Genomic DNA, 22,771 nt, shown 5'->3' with positions numbered 1-22,771 from the left:
GCAAGCAGAAGTACCTACCTGCGTGCCTAAAGAAAGCTTCCCTCAATCTTTTTGGTCTAGCATGTATATAGTCTAGAACTCAGAAACTCACAATGTGGAACTCAACGTAGAAGTGAATGCATGTCCATTGCTGCTACTCTACTGTGATTAAATATAACAGATACCAATTTTCTGAACAAAAGGCTCAGCTTTGAAATTTACTCACCAGCATTTGAGCAGGATATCTGGCTGTATTCACATTCTCTCTCATGTCTGTCTATAGATTCTAGAGAACAAATCATTTCACAGCCACGATCTCTGTTTTTACAGTGAAGCTGAAGTCGATTTAGATCATTTTTCATGTATCTACATACAGAAAAGAGTTACTTTGTTGTTTCTTCTTTATTTTGTAATTCCTGCAACACTGTAAAAGTAGTTCACTTTTGTCACATTTCAGGGATTCTACCTTCCACAAGGAAAAAAGTCAAATGCTCTGTTCAAAATATTTCAGCATTCAGGTAACCATATTTGATGAAAGGGGATTGGGAGTAACGAAAGCTATGATAATGGAAAATTAAGGTTCAAAATTAAACATGCAAATGAGTTCATAAATAAAGGCTACTAAGAGGTCATAAAACTAACAGATTTTAGCATTATTTAGGAGCTTGTCTATATTTAAAATGTTACAGTGGCACAGCTGTGCTGCTGTAGTGCTTCAACATAGACACTACCTATGCTGACGGGACTACCTCCCCAAGAGGTGAAAAAATTCTTCCGTCCACCTAGTTCTGTCTACATGGACATTAGGTTGGCTTAACTATGCTGCTCAGGGGTGGGATTTTTCACACTCTTGAGCGACATAGCTATGCCAATCTAATTTTCTAGTGTAGAACACGCCTAGAAAGTAAGCCAGGAATCAGTAGTTCTATTCATTGTTTTAGATAGATGTTAACTTGTAGATAGCAGCTAAGAAGAAAATGAGGCATTTAGAGCCCTACTGTTTCAGGTAGAAGGCAAGCATTGGACAATATTTGAAAAGCATATTGAAAATATAAAAGTGAAGGTGTTGATTCAGACTCTAGTTCTTTGCCCTTTTAGCATACCTGGAAAATTAATTTAAGGCATTTTGGTGCTAATTTGCTTTCATTTTGTATTTACAAAACATAAGTGATGTGCCATTTTTTGTGATCTTTCATGACAAATCTCAGTCCCAAGTGAATTTTTACAGCCCGGTTATGAAGCTACTAAAATAAAGACCAACCAGTATTTATTTTATAATCTCCTAACTGTGATGACGTGGAGACTTCAGTATCAGAACAGTATTCTAGGGACTGTCATAAGAATGGCCATACTGGATTAAACGAATGGTCCATTTAGCCCAGTATCCTGTCTTCTGACAGTGGCCAAAGCCAGGTGCTTCAGAGGGAATCAACAGAACAAATAATCAAGTGATCCATCCCCAGCTTCTGGCTGTAGTAGAAAGTGAGAGCCTGAGACATGAGGCCTAGTATAATAGGCCAGGTATGAGGCCGGAGCTAAAATAGTTGGGCCCTGCTGCTATAAAGCAAAGTTAGCAGAAGTCAGGTTGTGAATCTGCATGCAAGTTCACAGAAACAGGCAAGAACAGAGCTGGTATTGCAAACACACACATTCCTAAAGAAGCGCTAGGCACAAGCACGTTCCAGAAAGCTGGTACTAAAATACTCTGATACTAGGTATGGTACAAACACACTCCCCAAAGATAAGAGGAACATGCTGATCCCTCTTATAGATAAGGTCATGATGACCATATGACAGACAGAGATGTTTTGATCGAACCAACATGTATGAGGTAAAGGATAGTAACTAGCCACATCAGAGGGTGGTACTAACTACGTCAAAAGAAGCAACGTGTAACTTGTTTGTATCAGTGTATAAAAGAGAGTCTCAATGGGAGTGTCTTTGGCCGGCCTGGGTGAAGTGGGGGCCTGGAAAATCCCACCGTCCATTGAGCTGGTCCACTGTAACGAGCATACATGTGTTAGTGGTCCTATAGAGCATGAGGGATAATAGGACCATGCTTCGTCTACAATAAACCTGGTTGGGTGCCTTTGCTACTGAATCCGGGTCTGTGGATTTATTGGGCAGTTCGATCGAGATCTGCTGTACTGGCTACCTGGCCAGAGCCAGTGCAGCACACTCACTTAGCCAACACCTGACAACACTGGCAAACAGCAATCCCTGTCCATCTGATTAACAGCCATTGATGAACCTATCCTCCTCCTTTTTGAACCCCATTATAGTCCTATCCTTCATGACATCCTCTGGCAAGGAATTCCTGAGGTTGACTGTGTGTTGTGTGAAGAAATACTTTTTGTTTGTTTTAAACTTGCTGCCTATTAATTTCATTTGGTGACCTCTAGTTTTTGTGTTATGAGAAGGAGTAAATAACACTTCCTTATTTACTTTCTCCACACCAGTCACGATTTTATAAAATCCATCATATCTCCCATTAGTAGTCTCTTTTCCAAGATGAAAAGTCCCAGTCTTATTAATCTTTCCTTATATGGAAGCTTTTCCATACCTCAATCATTTTTGTTGCCTTTTTCTATACCTTTTCCCATTCGAATATATCTTTTTTGAGATATGGTGACCAGATCTGCACACAGTAATTCAAGATGTGGGCATACCATGGATTTATAAAGAGGCAATATGATATTTTCTGTTTTCTTATCTATCCCTTTCCTAATTATTCCGAACATTCTGTTTTTGACTGCCACTGTACACTGAGTGGATGTTTTCAGGGAACTAGCCACAATTACTGCAAAATCTCTTTCTTGAGTGGTAACAGCTAATTTAGACCCCATCATTTCACATGTATAGTTGGGATCATGTTTTCTAATGTGCATTACTTTACACTTATCAACACTGAATTTCATCTGACATTTTGTTGCCCAGTCACCCAGTTTTGTGAGATCCCTTTGTAACTCTTCACAGTCAGCTTTGGACTTAACTATCTTGAATAGTTTTGTATCATCTGAAATTTTGCCCCTCACTGTTTACCCTTTTCCAGATCATTTATGAATATGTTGGACAGTACTGGTCCCAGTACAGAACCCTGGGGGACACCACTATTTACCGCTCTCCGTTCTGAAAACTGACCTTTTATTCCTATCCTTTGTTTCCTATCTTTTAACCAATTACTGAGGAGAGGACCTTCCCTCTTATCCCATGACAGCTTGCTTTGCTTAAAAGCCTAGGTGAGGGACCTTGTCAAAGGCTTTCTGAAAATCTAAATACACTATACCCACTGGATCACTCTTGTCCACATACTGGTTGACTCCCTCAAAGAATTCTAGTAGATTGGTGAGGCATCATTTCCCCTTTACAAAAACCATGTTGACTTTTCTCCAACATATTGTGGTCGTCTTTGTGTCTGATAATTCTATTATTTACTGTAGTTTCAATCCATTTACCTGGTACTGAAGTTAGGCTTAATGGCCTGTAACTGCCGGGATCGCCTCTGGAGCTTTTTTTAAAAATTGGTATCACATCAGCTATCCTCCAGCCATCTGATACAGAAGCTGATTTAAATTATAGATTACATATCTCAGTTAGTAGTTGTGCAATTTCACATTTGAGTTCCTTCAGAACTCTTGGGTGAATACCATCTGGTCCTGGTGACTTATTACTATTTAATTTATCAATTTGTTCCAAAACTTCTCTAATGACACCTCAATCTGGGACAGTTCATCAGACTTGTCACCTAAAAAGAATGACTTGGGTGTGGGAATCTTCCTCACATCTGCAGTCGTGAAGATTGATGCAAAGAATTCATTTAGTTTCTACAGAATGGCCTATCTTCCTTGAGTGCTCCTTTAGCATCTCGATCATCCAGTGGCCCCACTGTTTGTTTAGCAGGTGTCCTGCTTCTGATGTACTTAAAATTTTTTTGCTCTTAATTTTTGAATCTTTGGTTAGCTGTTCTTCAAAGTCATTTTTGGCCTTCCAAATTATATTTTAAGCTTCACTTGCCAGAGTTTATGCTTCTATTTTCCTCAACAGAATTTAACCTCCACTTTTTAAAAGGATTCTGTTTTGCCTCTTACTGCTTCTTTTACTTTGTTGTGTAGCCACGGTGGCACTTTTTTGTTCCTCTTACTATGTTTTTTAATTTGGGGTATACATTTAAATTGAAACTCTATTACAGTGTCTTTAAGAAGTTTCCATTCAGGTTGGAGGAATTTCACTTTTGGCACTGCACCTTTTTAATTTCTGTTAACCTACTTCCTCATTCTGAAATTAAATGCTACCATGGTGGACTGATTTGGTGTTTCCCCTCCCACAGGGATGTTAAATTTTATGACGTTATGGTTACTATTACCAAGTGTTCAGTTACCTTCACCTCTTGGACCAAATCCTACTCTCCACTTAGGACTAGATCAAGAATTGCCTCTCCTGTTGTGGGTTCCAGGAGTAGCTGATACAAGAAGCAGTCATTTAAGGTGTCCGGAAACTTATCTCTGCATCTCATTCTGACATGTATCCTGTCAATATGGGGATAGTTGAAATTCCCCATTACTATTGGGTTTCTCATTTCTATAGCCTCTCTAATGTCCCTGAGCATTTCATAGTCACTAACACCATCCTGGTCAGGTGGTCAGAAGTATATCCCTACTGCTGTATTCTTATTATTCAAGCATGGAGTTACTATCCATAGAGATTCCATGGCACAGTTTGGTTCGTTTAAGATTTTTACTTCATTTGAGTCTACGCTTTCTTTCACATACAGTGCCACACCCCCACTAGTACAACCTATTCTGTCTTTCTGATATATTTTGTACCCTAGTATTACTGTATCCCCTTGATTATCCTCATTCCACCAAATTTCTACGATGCCTATTGCATCAATATTCTCATTTTATATAAGTGACTCAAGTCCACACTCAAGATACAGAAATGAAGTGCGAAAGTAGACAGTGTACTAAGATTTTAAACAGGACAGAACACTTAACATTTTAAAGATTGTTAAAATACAGAAATACTTTGATAACATTTTTTTTCATCTAAGCAATTGCTGTTGGTGCCACAGGGATATTACATGATAGCACATGGGAGGGAAGAATGTCCATGTGACAGCGAATGGGGAAGAGTAGAGGTCGGTGTAGGTAATCCACCTCTCCAAGAGGCAGCAGGTAGGTTGACAGGATAATCCTCCTGTCAACCTAGTACTGTCTACACCAGGGGTTACTTTAACTGTGTTGCTCAGGATTATGGATTTTTCACATCTGTGAGCAACATATTATACTGACCTAATTTCCTAAACCAGGCCTTAGAAAAATCCCTTCAACACACAATCAGACGTTACATACCTGTATAGAGGTCGTAGCACAGACATATCAAGTGCTTGTCTGTCTTCCGGGCAGTTATTGTGATGAACAAGCCATCCATATATACAGGAAGAACAGAAGGCATGTTCACAAGGTGCCTGTAAGGGATCTTCTAATACATCTCGGCATATACAGCATAAAAGTCCTTCATTAACATAGCCAACAAAACGCTCAGTATCATAACCCATTATTTTCCACAGACTTTCAACCTATTATAATGTTAAAACAGCAATTAGTAACTGATTGACAGAATGCTTGGTGCTGCATGATAAAAGTAAACAAAGAAAGCTCTTTGGGAAGGACCTATTTTGAAAGCAAACACACTGGTAAAACAGAGAGGGTTAACTTAGTAGGTTCTCTCTGTTTTGAATTCTGTTATAAAATGGGATTCTAGTGGACATTGTGAAAGATTGCAATTTAATTCTGCCTTTGCACAACAGTGTTTTTGAGAGTATTTAGAGAAATCTGAAGATTTATTCTCTAACTGAAAAAAACATGTTCAAACATAAAATTTAAAGATAAATTACAGAAAAAACCCTTTTGAAATGTCAGAAATTGATTTCTCTCTCTTTACTTTTATTTGTACAAAACTATGCAAATTTGTAAAACAGGGCTTTTATTGAAAGTATTAAAACACAGAAAAAACATCCTTGAATACTTTTTATCCACAAGATTTTATGGATCAATATCTGCCAACTATAGATAACTTAATTTTAATGTATGTTTTGTCTTATACTTAGAAGAAGAACTATTAAGAAGAACCCATTCACTAAATGAGGTGGGAGTATGGAACAAAAATAGTATATGATCATGTAAATACAGACTATACCATAATGCATATGTACAAGATAGATAAATTAAGATTGCACAGGCAGTGCAGCCCTTAACTCCCGTACATGGCACCCCAGCATGCAAACAGCCAAGAAAAGTCACTACAAGAAAAGTCCTGCTTGTACGCCGCAGCCCTGGACTGAAGCATGCTCAGCACAGGTTGCCAAGTCTTTTTGCTTGTTTTTTGAGCAGTTGGGCTGGCATTTTTAGGCAGCCATGGCCTGCAGGTCTTTCCATGTCTCACATGGACTGCCTATTATTTTTAAAACTGTGTCCCACGGGGTTTCTTTTATGAACCCTCCCGACCAGTATCATGGTGCACAAATTCACACCCCAGCCCCACTTCTATTTTCTGGTTTTCATAGTTTTTTTCCCCTGCTATTTAAGCTTTTTTTGGGACAGTTTGGAATTTTTGGAGAATTTCACAGCCACTCTCTAAAAAGCCTCTGAGTTTGTGGAAGCTGCAATTTTTTGGAGACATATAAATAGAGCAAATTTTCATGGGTGATGGCAAAAGGCACATCCCTGACACCAGCACAACCTCCCTCCCCCAAAAGGTTTCCCTGCTCCAAAGCATGAAGGCTCTAGGGCTCCTCAATAAAACAGTTGTTTTCTCCATGTTAAAAGTGTATTTTTCTCTAACTTAATTTTAAAAATGGGTGAACTGTTTTTGCTGAACTTTTCCCAAAAAACAGCCAGAGACAGACACCCGACATAGAAAATTTCAGCCCAAATGGTTAAAGTTTGGCAAAGATATAAGAAACTGGAAACAAGGTCTTACAATGGGAAATCTAGTGCAATGTTAACTATAATCAGCACTGTGACAGATGTGGTGGTGCTCTGTAATTTATGAATATTGTATGTTGACAGGGTTATTGGGATGTTTACTTTATAAATATTTTGGTTCAGTTTAATAGGGAACTGTATGGAACAACATGCAGGAAGGAAATAGAATGGTTTAAGATAAGCCACTTCTTCACAAACATTTGGGGGTTGTTAAGAGACAAATACCATTAGAGGAAAAGGCCCATGGACAGCAGAGATCAAAAGGACTGTAGCAGTTCAAAAAGGACTCTCTCTCAAGGGAGGGCAGGGGGAACAAACTAAGGCCTTGTCTACACTAGCATTTATGCCAGCAAAACTTTTGTTGCTCAGGGATGGAAAAAAAAAAAAAACACCCCACAGTGACATAAATTTTGCCGGCATAAGCGCTTGTGTGGACAGCGCTATGTTAGCGGAAGACCCTCTCCCGCTGACAAAATCCAGCTACACAAGTTCTCTCACAGCTGTGTCACTGTAAGTTTTAAGTGTAGACTAGCCCTAAAACAAAAGCACCGATGTTATATGAAAAAGACGTAACAAGCTTCTGTGCTTTAGTACAATTCCATGAAGGAAAATGTGGCTAAAGTCTAGTGGGACTTATTAAGATTGTGAATTACATAAAATGCTTTAGGCTACACATTTTTTCTCAATAAACAAATTTCTTTTGCAAGAGTCAAGCATCATGAAACAGTATTTTATAAACTCTTAAAATGTTCTAAATAAAGTTGTTTATTCATTCTAAATATAAAAGTATGAAATATTTTACCTTTTAGATTTAATTCACATAAATATCATGCAGTTTTCAACACTTTGGAATTATGGTTTTCAGGGGAAAGAGCAGTACTTAATCACTTTATTCTCTCTCTCTCTTCATTGCTTTATGTTACTTTCTGCAAGAACAGTAAGAAGAAACAGGATCAGTTGTTGGGTTTCCTTAGTTACAGATCCCCATGCTTAACCAGCTAGCTGTTGAATAGACTACTGTTCTCATACCCATTAAAACAAAACTTTACAGTGACATGTATTTGATATATTGCTTTATAGTATGTTTAACACATTAGCCTGCTGTCACCCATGGGTCATACTGATTGGGAAAATTAGCTAACAGGTGTTAATTTAACACACTTTTAAATAATACATAGCACTGAGGGCATTTCAACATTAGGTGCTATGTGTTGCTTAAGAAAGTGTTGGTAAAAATGTTTTATCATGCTTTTAAAAACACCCCCTATTTCCCTATTTTTGTTAAATTTTGACAGATATTTAGAACATTTTTTTATTTTTATCAATTTATATTTTCACAATTGTTCAAAATTATAGAATGTAAGCATTTAAAAATAATTTTAATGTTTACATTTGTGGGAAAGTATAGGGTGATCAACAAACAGAAGATGTTGAGATTCAAAAAGTTAAATCATTACAACTGTTGAAACACAAACTGTCATAATCACGTCAAAATATTCAGAGTAAATATCCTTAAATCAAATTCTAATAAGTTCTCAAGCAGCATTTTTCTTACTTTGTCTATTTGTAAATTTCGATTACCAATGGGAATATTTTTTGTCGCTTTGTGTGTGTACAGTGAAATCAATATTTACCAATAAAAATCTATCCTTCCAAGCCTAAATTCAGGTCATGTTTGACAACATTTTAGCTAACATTTTAAAATATAATTTTGCATCTAATATATAAAAAGTTTAACACCTCTAAAAACATAGCTAAAACACATTTTTAATTGCCACTGTGTCCATGGTAGGTGCTAAGTGGTGTTTAAAAACATGTTAACTAATAGTAACTAAGGCCTGTTCGATGCTAAAAAGTTAGGCTGATTTATCTATGTAGCTCAGGGGTGTGAAAAATCAATACCCCTAAACTACGAAGTTAAGCTGACCTACAGCTTAGACAGTGCCTACAGTAGACAGCATTAGGTCAACAGAATAATTATTCAGTCAACTTTGCTACCGCCTAAGAGGGATATGGATTATCTACAAGGACAACAGAACCTCTCCTGTTGGTGTAGATAGCGTCTACATGCACTGTAGTTGTGCCACTGTAGCGTTTCAAGTATAAGAAAGCCCTAGGACAAGGTGAGTGAGATATCTTCTATTGGACCAACTTCTGTTACTGAGATAGACAAGCTTTTGAGTTTACACAGAGCTCTTCTTCATGGTAGCTGATGCATTTTAAAGCAATCCATTTTCCTAGTTCAGACATGGCCCCAAACAGGTCTTGTCTAGACTCGGAGAAAAAAAGGTATTTTAAAGCCCTTGTGTGGACAGGGCATGCTACATTTTAATACATTTAATACATTAACTGATGAAGGCTGAACATGTTAACATCCTCCTCCCCCTTATTCCCAGTCTAACTATACCCAGAAAGAAGAGACAGACACTACTACAAAAGTCTTATTAAAAATAAATCTAATCATCAAGAAAAGATGTTTACTTTCACAGTGTGAAACAATGTTCTGACTTACTAGATTCAAAGACTTATTTTTGCCAAAAAAGTAGTGTACAAATTGATAGCTGGAGTTCCTCATCAGATAGCCCATCCTCCTGTGTTAGGAAAAGCCACTTGAACTGTCTGGATATGGAAGACACCCTTCAGCCCTTGTCTAAAGACCAGGATTTGGGGGTAAAGTTCCTTTGATTGACATTTAGGTTTTATTTTAAAAATTATAAAAATTATAAAAATAAATTGCTTTCATGTAAAGTGTTTGAACAATATTTTGAGTGAAAACAGCTATAATTTCAGTATTCCTCTGTAGTATTTTGAACATATACTTTATAGATACATGCTAATAATGCAAGATGGACAGAAAGTGCAATAAATCGGACGATCTGTTTTAACCGTCAAGGACAAGCTAAATGCAAGAATTAGTTAAAAGGCATGAAAGTAAAATATTTTAAAGTTTACAGCATTTCTGTTGCTAAGTCTTAAAAAGGAAAATTTTAACCCATTTAAAGGGATTTTGTTTTTTTAAATTTAACTGCCGTTTTTTTAAATGGTTGCCAACAATTAATTCAACCAGTGTGATCAATTTCTCCCTTAGGATATACATGTATTTTATGTTCTCTTTTGAGCAAATCAATAAGGGCATTAATGACATCTCAAGCTTTTTTTAAACTTCTAAAATTAACCTAGTAAAATAAATTATTATAACACTACACTCAGACTGAACCAAACACGGAGCCCAATTCTGGAAGGTGCAGAGCACCCTCTATATGCATTGAGGATAGAGGGAGTTTAAAGTGCTTAGCAACTTGCAGGGTTGAGAACCCCTGGAATGTACAGTAGCTGTAGTTATGGCAACTTAATCCAATCACTCAATTCATCTTTCTTTTAATCTTTATTTATATGAATGTTTTTCTTTCAATGCTTTTAAGTCATATCAACATGTTTTACAAAGGAAACCAAGAGTCCTTATTCCCATTTTACATATGGGAAAACCAAGGCTGAGACAAGTAAACTGTTTTGCCCAAGGTGACGCAATAGGACAGTGGCAAATCTAGGAAAAGGGTCTCTTCACCAAACCGCTTTGAAACCTTTTCTTCAAAACATACGCACACTATTTGACTCCCTTTCTCAAGGGCATCAGCTGGAGCATAAAATACCTTTGAAGCAGAGACAATGATAGTACACTGAAAGAGTTCGACTACTTATGTACATTTGTGTTCTATGATCTGCACAAATAAATGGAAGTGCCCACATCCTGATGTCATTGTAAAAAGTGAAATTTCTGAACAAAGGCACTTCTGAAGCTGATAATGGGTATACTTTTGAGGTAATGATACAGGTCCAATGGAATGGAGATTTTACACCCCTGTTTATTATTGCACAATAAATAAAAAATTTAAATTCAAATTTATGGCAAGAAAAACCTTACCTTTTATTTACTTGAATTTTATTCAGTTTTCTCTTTAATAAAACTCAGAGGTACAGTGTATTATTGAGTGCATTATTTCAACTGCAACTATCTTTTAAAGAGGTTTTTTGCAAGACAGCTTTTGAATCCAAAACATTTGTGATGTTAGTAGCAGGCTTCCAGAGCTCTCAATAGGAGATTTTGAAATATATCCAAATTAATGTTTTCAATACAATCGACACTGTGCAGAGCTAGGAGACAAGGCCACTAAGTTAACATGGGTTTACAAGGTCACAGCTTTATTTTTCCTTTAAATCTATGCTAAAGCAAAGGTTACTACCAATCTTATGTTCAGATCAATTAAATCAAAAACAATACAATGTTATGTAAAAAAATTACCCCTGAAGTCTGGTAAGGTCAAATTGCTTGAATTGGTGGAACATTCTTATCTAACTAACTGAAGTTATATCCAGACCAGAAGATGCAGTTTATTTTTTTAAAAAGCAAGCAAGCAAGTGTATAGTTCTAAGAAACAATCCAGATCCAATACCTAAGACTAATAACTATACTCCTAAAAAAATAATTTAAATTAATGGTTCTCAACCTGGGGTTCCACAGACTATGTCTAAGGGGTCCATGAAAGGTAGTTCTTACCATAGAGCTGTGGGTTTCAATCTGTATATCCATGGACTTCTGGGGGTCCACAGACTATATCTAAGTTTTTCAAAGGGGTCTGCACCTCCATTCAAAAAGTTCAGGGGTCTGCAAATGAAAAAAGGTTGAAAGCCACTGATTTAAATTAAAAAGAAAAAGTCACGACTTTTAAATCTTCTAGGTAAACCCAACGTAAGGATAATTGTAATATTATACTGAAAGAATGTGCCAACTAGTCAGAATGTTGACCCTTATCTATAGTCATTGCTCTCAGTCTGCTGATATCTAAATGTGGAATAATAACCCAAAAATAAGAGACACAAAAGAATAGTTAACATGGTAACTTTATGATGACAAATCATTTCTTTAGCAAAATATTTCATAATTATGTATCTTTGACTTACATAATTTATAAGGAGGATAAGAAGCTGTGGGGAACTAAGATCAAATTTTGGTCTAAAATAAAGGCCCATTAGAAGAGAATTTGCTGGTTTTGTATTTTTATTTTTAAATGATTATACCAGAGGTTTGTAATTTAAAAGCTCCTATTTTGGGTGTTATCTAAAAACTACAAAAGCATTTTTATACGGTTTATGAAAGCGGTCTCTGGTGCATTAAATTTACCTGTAATAGCACCACAGTACTAAGTTAATAGAATCTGTTATAAAGTGTTTTGAAAACCAATTGTATGGTGTTTTACTTGAATTGTGGACACCATAGCTGGACACAGTATTCCAGCAATGGTTGCACGAGTGCCAAATACAGAGGCAAAAAACCTCTCTTCTCCTACTTGAGATGCCCCTGTTTATGCATTAAAGGATTGTATTACTCTTTTTGGCCACAACATTTCTCTAGGAGCTGACATTCAGTTGATTATCCACCATGACCCCCCAAATCTTTTTCAGAATAATTGTTTCTCAGGATTGAGTCACCCCATCATGTAAATATAGCCTAAATTCTTTGTGCCTACATTTTTTTATTTTATTTTATTTTTACAGTTAGCCATATTTATATTTATATGCACATAGTTTGCTTGCACCCAGTTTACAAAGTAATCTGAATTGCTTAATATCATCCTCTTCATTATTTACCACCTTCCTATCCTCCAAATTTTGGTCTCATCTGCAAACTTTGTCAATGATGATTTTATGTTTCCTTCCAAGTTATTAATAAAAATGTTAAAATAGTGTAGGACTAAAAACTGATCTCTACAAGAACCAATTAGAAACACACCCATTTGATGATTAACCCATTTACATTGTAGGACCTAGCAGTTAAAACCATTGTTTAATCCATTTAATGTATGCCATGTTAATTTTATATTCTAAAAACCAAGGATGATATATCAGCTTTCTCGATAACAAGTTACCAATTACAAGTACTGGGTATATAAATAAGCAAACAAACTGACATGTGAACCGCTAGTGAATAGAGGTCAGCAAATAGCATCACCAGCGGAGAAGGAAATGGCTCTTTCAAAGGGAAAAAAGCACTGGGCTGGGATTTCAGGGGTGATGCCCCTCTGTTATCCTGGACAGACCACCTGAGGTGCACCTTTCCTTCCATCCCACTGCTATCACAGGTGCTGTGAAAGAATTGTCACGACAAAGCTCAAGTCATTCTCATTGCATAGAATTGTCCAGGCCAGTTGGAGTTTCCAGATCTTTTACAAATGTCAAAATCTTTTACAAATGTTAAAGTTAGGAGAAAACTTCAGTACAGGAGATTAGACTAGATGACCTATCAAGGTCCCTTCCAAGTCCTACATTTCTATGATTCTATGAGGATCACTTAAGAAGCAGGCAGCAATTCAGACTTGCATTACTAGTCACCAGCATTGCAGAATGCTAAAATGATAGCTCCACTAATTAGCATATCACTAAACAGCAAAGATGTAATATATTATGGCACATACTGTTATTAGGAATACACAATGAAAATCTGTCTTTGTGTTAACAAGCTAGTAACAACTTAAACCAGTGTATGTGAAGCTGGGAATTCAAAATAAAATATGCTGGAAAGAATCCTGAAAATATTAAATAGAGAACTCCTTTTAGCATCCTCTGAACTCCAAGTTATAATCGTTGTTCTGATTATAATTTAAATAATTTGCCCTTCTCTTTTTGCCTTTGTGTATTTGTTTAAATGTGTTTAATATGAAATAAAAAAATAAAGTTAATGTACAGCAATTTACAATGTATACACATTTTTATAATGGGTTTAATACTTGATTTATGTTAAAAACCCCAGTTAACTCCAATAAAACTGCAGACAGCAGATGTCACTGTCTATCCTAGTCCTAACCAAAAACGTATTGTTTCTCTGAGTCACAGAAACTCCAGCTGAAGCCTCTCACCAGTGCCAGGTAGAGCTGTATCTTACGGATGACACTCCTATTAAGACACCCTAGAATGACATTAACCTTTTTTGCAACTGCATCACATTGTTGACTCATAAATCAATTTATGATCCACTATAACTCCCAGATACTTTTCAGCAACTACTACCTCTAAACAGTTATCCCCCATTCTGTAGTTGTGCATTTGATTCTTCTTACAATGTTTAGTTTTTGCAATTGTCTTTACTGAATTTCACCTTGTTCATTTCAGACCAATTCTCCATTTGCCAAGATCATTTTGAAAAATAATCCTTTCTCCAAAGTATTAGCACCATCTTGGTGTTATCCACAAATTTTTATAAGCATACTCCCCACTCTATTACATGATTACCTATTCAATAATTATGAACATTACAACATTTCCAGAAGAGCATATACTTAATTTTCAGTATATATGGGGAAAAAAACACACCAAAAATTTAGAAATTTGCAAAAATCAAGGTTTAAATATCCTCCCAAAAACATATAAGCAATCATAGAATGCATTTTTTAAAGTTAGGTTAATTGTTTGCTATTTTCCAACAACTAGAATGAAAAGCAAGACTGAAAATAGCATGCGCATATTTGACACATACAGACACCTATCTCCCAAAGGGAGAGATACTATGCTTTTAAATGAAAACGTGGCTTCTGCATGAAGTTTCACTAATCACAGAGATCTATGCAATCCCAAACTGAGAAGCACTCCTCTCTGCCAAAACTTGTTTAAAGAGACATCACCAACAACCTCACTCCCATACCTCTATCTAAAAACTTTTCTTACAATTGTGAAAAGCTGGAGGTTACCAATGTTACTGCAATACCTCAGAATTTGTTTTTAGCTGTTATTCGTTTTAGAACCAGCTTGGAAGCAAGGCATAATTAACAACATTTCAATTAACTATAGTTACAAGCAGGTAACAGTAGAGGATTCCTAAGTATTACTAACATTTGATCAATTTACACAAACTGAATGTCAATACAAAAGGGAACAAATTCTGATAAGATATTCTTGTAATTTAAAATAAATTACTTTTAGAAGTTACTGTTCTGGGCAAGTGGGCGAGACACTGATGGATCAGGAGCAGAGAGGCACCTGTCTACCAAGGGGAGGAAAGGCAGGGAGTGGGACATGGGCGCACAGATGCTGCCAGTTTCCCTGCTGGCAGATCTATAGCTCGGAGTCACACCCCTGCTCTTCCCCACTCCGACTTCTCGATGAATGAACCCCGCGCAGGCCGCTGCCAGAGAATCACCGGCGACCCGATACTCACCTTGCCCTGGCCCCTGGCACGGAGACCGGGCCAGCCCCTCAGGAGCCCAACACCCCTCCCCCACCATTCCCGGCTCCGTATCTCTTTAGCTGGCCTCGGGGGACACCGCGCCCGTGGCCGACCCCGCAGCCCTTGGGAACAGACCCCGCGCAGGGTTACCCCGACCCACCCGAGCCCGGCCCCAGCGGCGCCTCAGCCTCTGCCAGTACCTATCCCACCACGCCACGCCCACTCCCTAGCTTGGCTTCCGTTCCAAGTAAGGGGCGTGCCGCTGCGCGGCCGCAACTGTCACAAACGGCGAGCGGACCAGTACCTTTTGCGACCGCTCTTGCTTGGCGGCTACATGTCACACCAGTGATAAACCCAGTCAGACAGCAATAGTGTAAGTGGCATCATGCGCGTGCTCAATGTAGAGCCCAGCCGGAGCCCGTTCGAGAGAAAGAGAGGCAAGTGAGCATGCGCGGGTGCATGACCGCTAGTAGGAGCCCGGAACATGCGCGTTTGAACAGCGGCCAGAGGCGTGACGAAGGTTGTGGAAGGGAAGGCGCATGCGCCTTATGGCAAGTGGCTGACGGGAGCCGGTGGTTGGGGCGCGGGACGGTTGAGTTCAGCGCCGTCCAGCTCTGTGAGTGGGATGGGGGGAATAGGGAGGGAGCGCGCGCGAAGTGACTGAGGAGGCAGCAGAGACCGTTCCCTTCCCCGCCAGCAGGGGGCGCACACGTGCGCCGTGCCCCCTCGCTTCGCCTCGATGTGGGGGGCTGTACAGACAACCCCCCCCCGTTAACACACGGGCCGGCCGCGCGGGCTCAGCCGGGGTGGGTGCAGCCGTCCCGCAGGGGCCAGTGAGCATCTCGCCTGACCCGCCAGCCAGGGTCCTGGCAATGAGTGCCTGGGGGCCAGGAGTGCTTGTGTCCCCGTTACTGGCTTGGCAGAGGGTGCTGTGCGCTGCCCCTGGCTAATCTGCCAGCCCAGCCGCTCATCCCTGCAGGGCGATGCCTGCTCTGCGCGTCAGGGTGTGTGCGCGCCGCTGGTCATAAAGCGACATTTCCAGATTCCTTTTGGCAACGTTTAACCTTGCGGGTCTCCTGAACACTCTTCATGCAGCGACTGGAGTGCGAGGGTTAAGACGGGAAAACGAAAAACAGCGTGTTCTCTGCACGCCCGGTTACTGTGAGAGTATTGGCAGTCACCCCTCCTCTCTAGCGTGCTCTCCCGGACCAGTTTTCTTTCAGCCAGTTGCCCTGCAAAATTAGACATGCTCTGCCTTCTTATCAGAAATAAGCTCAACTGCTCTTTGTTTTGAGGCAGGTGATGTTATACTTATAAATGAAATAAACAGCAGCCTCTTATGCAGGGGGACAAGGCAATATGTCACGTTTCTAGTGAATATAGAAACTTTGAACAGCTGTCTCTCACACTCTCTCTCTCTTGCTTGAGTCAATCTGCCGGCCAAACAGATTGAGCACTGCAAGGGGGAGGTCAGGCGGGCCTCTGTTGTTCCCAAATGCGCTGCTTCTAGATGTCCTCATCTTTTCACCCCATCTTCATAGTGGTCAGTTCTCATTTGGATCTATGGCCCACAGCTAGTGTGGTTGTTAATCACCCACTGTGTTGCAAACATGACTGCTTCCATGTTATCTCTCACACTTTGTATTGTTCTTGCCTCACACTCCATCTCCTTCCTTGAGGGGGATCCTCATATTTTGGGGTTATCTCTTACTTGTATTCTTCAGGCATCTGGGCTGTAAAATGTTAAAACGAAGTATCTTCACTCCCCGTTATTACCAAGGAGATTTAGGTCTGCCGCCTTTTTACTCCTTAATCACACAAACATATACACATTCATTCTTTAACTAACTTACTAATTAACTTATACTTCAAAGAAAAATACAAAGTTATACAAAGTTAAAACCAAAAGAAAGAAAAGAATACTATGGTGGCATTTCCTATGAATATGGGTTCCACTTACATCAATTAACACAGTGTACTAACAACAAACACTTCTTGATTTTTGTCAGGCAATTCACATTCAACAAAAGACTTCTCAGGATGTTCCCAAACAAATGTAAACAAAGCATAAAGAAAATCCAGTAAACAGAACTTCAGGATAACATAGGTAGCGTAGAAGATAACAGGCAAAGGCCGTTAAGGCATGTGTCTTTTGGTTTTAGGAATCTGCTTTTGGGCCTACAATCATACATAACAAGGTAAATGTGTATGTCCAGATATCTGCATACAAACTGCAATTAAAGTAATGCACCAGTTTTGAATCCCTAGCAATAAGAAATAGTGCTGCTATCAATTCTCAGGAATTGATAAGAAGTTGATCTGTGTATTTTTGATCTACTTGTTTCTGTTCCTGAACAGTCCATACCTATTGCTTTTGATTGAAAACTTTGGTAAAGTTTTGGGGTATAAAATGAAATTTGTCAAAAATCTCAGATTCTCCTTATTTATTGTGGCAGAATCTTTTAAGACTGCTGACCCTGATTATTCCTTTTCAATGAACTTAAAAGTAAGTATTTGGATATCTTTTTGACATCTAGTATGCATATCTTGTGCAAACTTTTCCCATTAATTTACACAGTTTCACAAGATGATAGTGGAAGTTACTGCCAATTAGGTGGGTAGATCAGGTTAGGTCAGTGCAATCCAAATTGTACTGTATTTTGTACCTATTTTGGATGCTTCTCATTATTATTCCCATACAATGATATTACCTAATTTTATTCGGGTAGGAAAGGTGACCCATCAGCTGTCTGAGTGCTATATAAACGCCTCTAGAACGTGGTGTTTGCTCCCTTCATGATATTAGAAAGAAATACTATTTCACTGCCCACTGAAGGGCTATTCTTGCAGAAAATTTAAGGCCCATCTCCCATGAACACTTAGGTACATGCTTAACTTTACCCCTGTGAATAGTATAACTGATTGTTTGCAATGGGACTACTCACATTCTTTCTTGAATTGGAGGTATGCAACTGAATAATGGCTTTTGTAAATATGTGTTCCATTTCAACACACCCATTAGACCTGATATATAAAATTGTAATACAGTGGTAATAAATACCTGTAAAGATGAGTGATATGGCACGCCATCTCTCAGAAAAACACTGGAGAAATTACATGTACTCTAATCCTGCCCTGCGTGCTTGTTGTACATCGAGATGAAAAAATCAGTGGCTTCCTTTTATCAAGTACTTCAGAGTTTTATGATGATTTGTATTTTGAGAATTCTCCAAAAGAGATATCCAGATGTTAATATAGCTCTTGTTAGCTGTTTTGGACAGTTATTTGGAGGAGAAGGACCTATACTAATATGGGAATTTTTCTGACAGGCCTGGAACGTTACATATGTGTACAGATCTGCTCAGTTGTATTCTAAAAATGCATATGCATTTGTACATGTAGGGTGTTCTTTTGGTGATTGCTTTCATAAAAGGAGGAGTATGTAAGTTGAGAAAAGGTGACTGTGTGAAAGTATTCTCTTGCTTTTTATATTTTTCTCGGTGTTCTTAACATGCTTTGTCTCATTATAATATACAGTGTAGTATATTATAATGTCCTAGGTGCTGTATAGATACATTTGAAAAGACCATCATTGTCCAGAGTTTACAATTTAAAAGAAGACTGTTCCTAAGAAAAAGTAGATGTGAGGTATAACTTTTGTAATTTTGTAATAAAGTTTCCTGGTATCATTTTTATTGTTGTAAAAGATAGTACGTTTAAAAAACAAGCCTGCAGTAAACCCAAATCTTTCCATAGTTACAAAAAGATAACTGCACAAGAGCCTGTTAAAGGTTCTTAAGTTTAACAGCAAAAAAGGAACAGGTTGAATTGTTGTTATAAGTAAAAGAAAGGTAGCCACTGGCTGCATCAACAGAGCTATAAAAAGAGGCTTGCAAATCTTGAAGATGATCAGGGAAAAGGAAAGACATCACTTAAAATAAGAGCGCTTCCTAGTACAACCACACTGAAAGTGACTACCATCCAGGGTGAAATCAAATGGTGATAATTCCTCTATCTGCCAGCAGCTTCATACATGCACACACACTCCGGCTGATTAGTTAGATAAACCACAATTGTAAAATAGTCACTGATGCTAAGCGTTTTTGTATCTAATCTTTTAAAAAGTGTTTTTCCTAACCATAGTCTCTTAATTGCTTTTGTCTGAATGCTCTTAGAAAGGTTGCTGTGCAGTTAGTAGGCCACTAAACTGCAAAGTAGTGCAGAAAAAGATTTGTACCACTAAAGTATACTATGGCTATCAAAATTATGCCTGTGTCCTGATCAAAAGGACTGATGTTTGTGTCACATGAACGCCTACTAAACTATGATTCTATTCTTGGTCAATATCTATGATATAATAAAAACAAATAATCTTGGAAATCCAGTTATTAAATAATCTGAGAATAAACAAAACTTTACCCCATACATTGTGTCCCTGGTTGAACTTGTATTTGCAGTGTGTACTGCCATATAATATTTTTATAGTAAAAACACATTATCTTTTTCAAATTCTGTTGCAATAAATGCAAGTATACTCGATCTCAATGACTTCTTGGAGTATATTATAGTCCTCAGTTTATCTGCATGGATAATGACGGTTGATGTTTGGAAAGCAACTAGAGCACTGTGGGTGCTACTGGAAATAAAGTATACATAGTAATTGTCCTGACTGTCACATAGCATATAGAGCTGAGATTATACCCAGCCCTCTTTTCATCTTGATGTGGGGAATTTACACAACTAGTCTAAGTGATTATTAAAGGCAGAATTCTAATCTCGGATGTGCCTCTTGAACATTTGATACTCTGTGTATACAAGTACAGTGATGAATTTTCAAGAATAGCACTGCAGAGCATGAGAGTAGTTTCTGTTCCTAAATGTCTGTCTTTATTAGTCTAACATCCATGTACGGTTTGTAGAAAAGTAATTCCTAAATGGTTCATCCTTATAGCACCTCTTGCATCACTGACTTCTCAGGTGAAAATGGAGATGTACATGACTGTGAGTCCTACAGTGTGGATTAGCAAAGATATAGATGACTATTTCCAATCCTTTATTTTTAAGTACAACAATTGCATGTCTTGTTTGAATATTTGACATTAGTTTTGTATATGTAGTATGTTAGACCTGAGAATTAAAATTGCTTTAGGAAATGATCTGAGAGACAGACTGCGAGATACTTTATATTTTAAGAAGTGCGTGTAGTGTGTGATATGCTGAAATATTTCTTCAGTTAAAGGTTATTACCACCAAAAAAACTTCTGTATCTGCTGTTTTTCAGACTGCCAGAAGTAAGTATGAGGCGTTCAGCAGCTCCAAGTCAACATCTAAGGAATTCAGCCAAAAAGGCAAGGTTTATGCCCCCAGGAAAAAATAATACCATCTGGCTGAAGAAAGAAAATGAACAACTGGTCCCAGAAATGAAGTTGGCTGAGGTAAAAAGAAACATGGGATGGGAAAACCTATTTTCCTTTGCAGCACCAGAACTAAAATATGCCGGCAATAAATAGTTCTTACTCACATATATAGTCTTGTTTGCACAAGTAGTTTTAATGGGTGAGATTTTGACCTTAATTCAGGCTGAATTACACTTTATTCCTCAAGTAGTCCCATTTACTTCAGTGATGAAATTGGAGTAGTAAACTGCTACTCAATACAAGTAAAAAGCATCGGAATTCAGCATATATACACATCTTATTGTAGCCAAAACATGGATTGCAGAGTTGGCCTATACGTCACTGGATTGGTGAGAGTCTGTGGGCTGTAAAATGTTTCAAATGTCCTGGTAAAAGCATTTCAGAAAAGGAGGTTCTTTCTTAAGATGTGTAATTCAAAAATAATATGTTGAGTCAAAGTATGGCTACATGACAGCAGAGCCTCTGATACCAAAAGAAGTTCAATATGTTATCATTTTACTATATGTTTAATTTTAAGGCTTCTGTTGAATAGAATTCATAAACAGATGTTGCTGTTTGTGTGGATGGCCATTTATATTAAAAGCACATATTTATTTGCACGTGTCAGTGTGTATACATACTAATATACACAGTAGGGGGCTTGGTTTTTCTTTCCCTACTGCATTAATAGTACCTTAGTTGGTACTAATAGTTCTCAGTTGGTACTACAGAAATCTGTGGGACTATTCAGTATAAGTACAGGGTGACAGAATTTGGGACCAGCGTGACTTGCAAAGTTACCATAGAGAAGGAATGATTAATCCTGACCTGTATAACCAAACTTCAAAATTGTGGAGCGGTAATGAAGTTTGGATGCCGGTAGTACCTAATTTATTGTCTTAAAATGGCAACAAGAGAAATTTTGATTGCAATATTTTTGTAAAGTCTGATGTGGTATTTTCTGTAATAGATTTAATTGTGGAAAAGAGCTATGTATCTTTTAAAGAAAAAATGATTTTTCACTTCTGCATTAAGGGTTGAGAAACTGCTATCCTGAATTTCTGTTTCTGTAGGTGGAAGAGAAACAGCAGAGTGGTTCTGGGCAAATAAGAGCTCTTTCTAGTATATCTGGCCTAAATATAAATTGTAAACTGGCTGTGGAATCTCTTGGAGAAATAAGCTTCAGGGAAAAGTGTAAAGAAGAAAATGAGTGTAAAATTGCTGGAATGAAAACAGTAAATAGACCTAAACCAGGTAAGAGAGTCCACTTTTTGAAAATTGCTGTGATGTAATTTCAAAGTATTTGAAAAACATAAGGCTTATTTGCTACTCATGTACAATAATGCTGCTTGAAGTCTTGCAGTACAAAAAAAAATCCACTGTTTCCTCCCATTTCTCCCTTTTTTTTTTTGGGTGGGGGAATCTAAATTAAAATGTTGATGTTCTTGATGTTCAGCTGCTGGTGCCACCTTTCTAAGGCCTGGTCTAAATGAAAAAGTTAGGTCGACCCAGTTACATTGGTCAAAGGTGTTCAAAGTCCCCAATCCTGACCAACATGATTAAGCCAATCTAACCCCTGGTGTAGAAAGCACTAGGTTGACAGAACCATTCTTCTGTTGATTTAACTACTGCATCTCGGGGAAGTGGATTACCTACACTGATGGGAGAATCCATCCCATTAGTGTAGTTAGTATCTACAGTAAAGCACTACAATACTGCAGCTGTGCCACTGTAGCATTTCAAGTGTAGAAAAACTGTGACACTTTTTTGTTTTCTGTCAATATTTTTCTTTTTTCAGACTTAATTTAATGATTAATAATAATTTATCATTTAAGTGTAGTGTGTTTAATTGGGCATGATGTTAGAAAAATTCCACAACTGTTTATAATGTAAACTATGAAAGTTGTGACTCTTTATAATCATTGGAATTATAATCAAGTGTTTGTTTAACAAAGGAATATTCAACCCTATTATAATATGTGAACACGGTGTGATGGTTTAACATTTTTGCTTATATTTTTACAAAACTTCATAATAAATGTTGGTGCATATGATGATCACTTGAATTCTTTGGAGTAGTTGTTAGGGACTTCTTTCAGTAAGTTATTTTTTGAGTCTTTACCTGATGTATCTTGTTGTGATGATTGCAAGGAACTGTGAAAATGGTGGTTAGTAATTATTGTTTTGTTCTCATG

The 22,771-nt window shown here is 37.8% G+C and overlaps 1 protein-coding gene and 1 pseudogene across 6 annotated transcripts in view; one reads left to right on the top strand and one right to left on the bottom strand.

Moving 5' to 3' along the window:
- The window catches only part of LOC137145663 (RING finger protein 151-like), a 33,373-nt gene extending 16,980 nt beyond the window's left edge, over nucleotides 1–16,393 (bottom strand). Inside the window, exons 1-5 of one of the 6 annotated variants that reach the window (XM_067536562.1) lie at nucleotides 16,245–16,393; nucleotides 11,521–11,628; nucleotides 7,768–7,891; nucleotides 5,331–5,557; nucleotides 206–345 (exon numbers count right to left, since the gene is read on the bottom strand). In XM_067536562.1, the coding sequence (XP_067392663.1) occupies nucleotides 206–345; nucleotides 5,331–5,536 (346 nt within the window). In that variant the 5' untranslated portion in view covers nucleotides 5,537–5,557; nucleotides 7,768–7,891; nucleotides 11,521–11,628; nucleotides 16,245–16,393. Of the gene's footprint in view, nucleotides 1–205; nucleotides 346–5,330; nucleotides 5,558–7,767; nucleotides 7,892–10,887; nucleotides 10,943–11,520; nucleotides 11,967–15,171; nucleotides 15,257–15,484; nucleotides 15,594–16,244 lie in introns of those variants that run through there. The other 5 variants (XM_067536555.1, XM_067536565.1, XM_067536570.1 and 2 more) reach the window with 5 other exon arrangements.
- The window catches only part of LOC137145421 (DNA repair and recombination protein RAD54B-like), a 102,276-nt pseudogene continuing 94,969 nt past the window's right edge, over nucleotides 15,465–22,771 (top strand).

This window comes from Emydura macquarii, unplaced genomic scaffold (genome assembly GCF_026122565.2).
Source record: "Emydura macquarii macquarii isolate MOO-44397 ecotype Brisbane River unplaced genomic scaffold, CSIRO-AGI_Emac_v2 contig_383, whole genome shotgun sequence".
Classification (NCBI taxonomy): domain Eukaryota; kingdom Metazoa; phylum Chordata; order Testudines; family Chelidae; genus Emydura; species Emydura macquarii.
The sequence above is the reverse complement of the archived record's forward strand: the minus strand, read 5'-3'. Positions and strand labels throughout refer to the sequence as shown.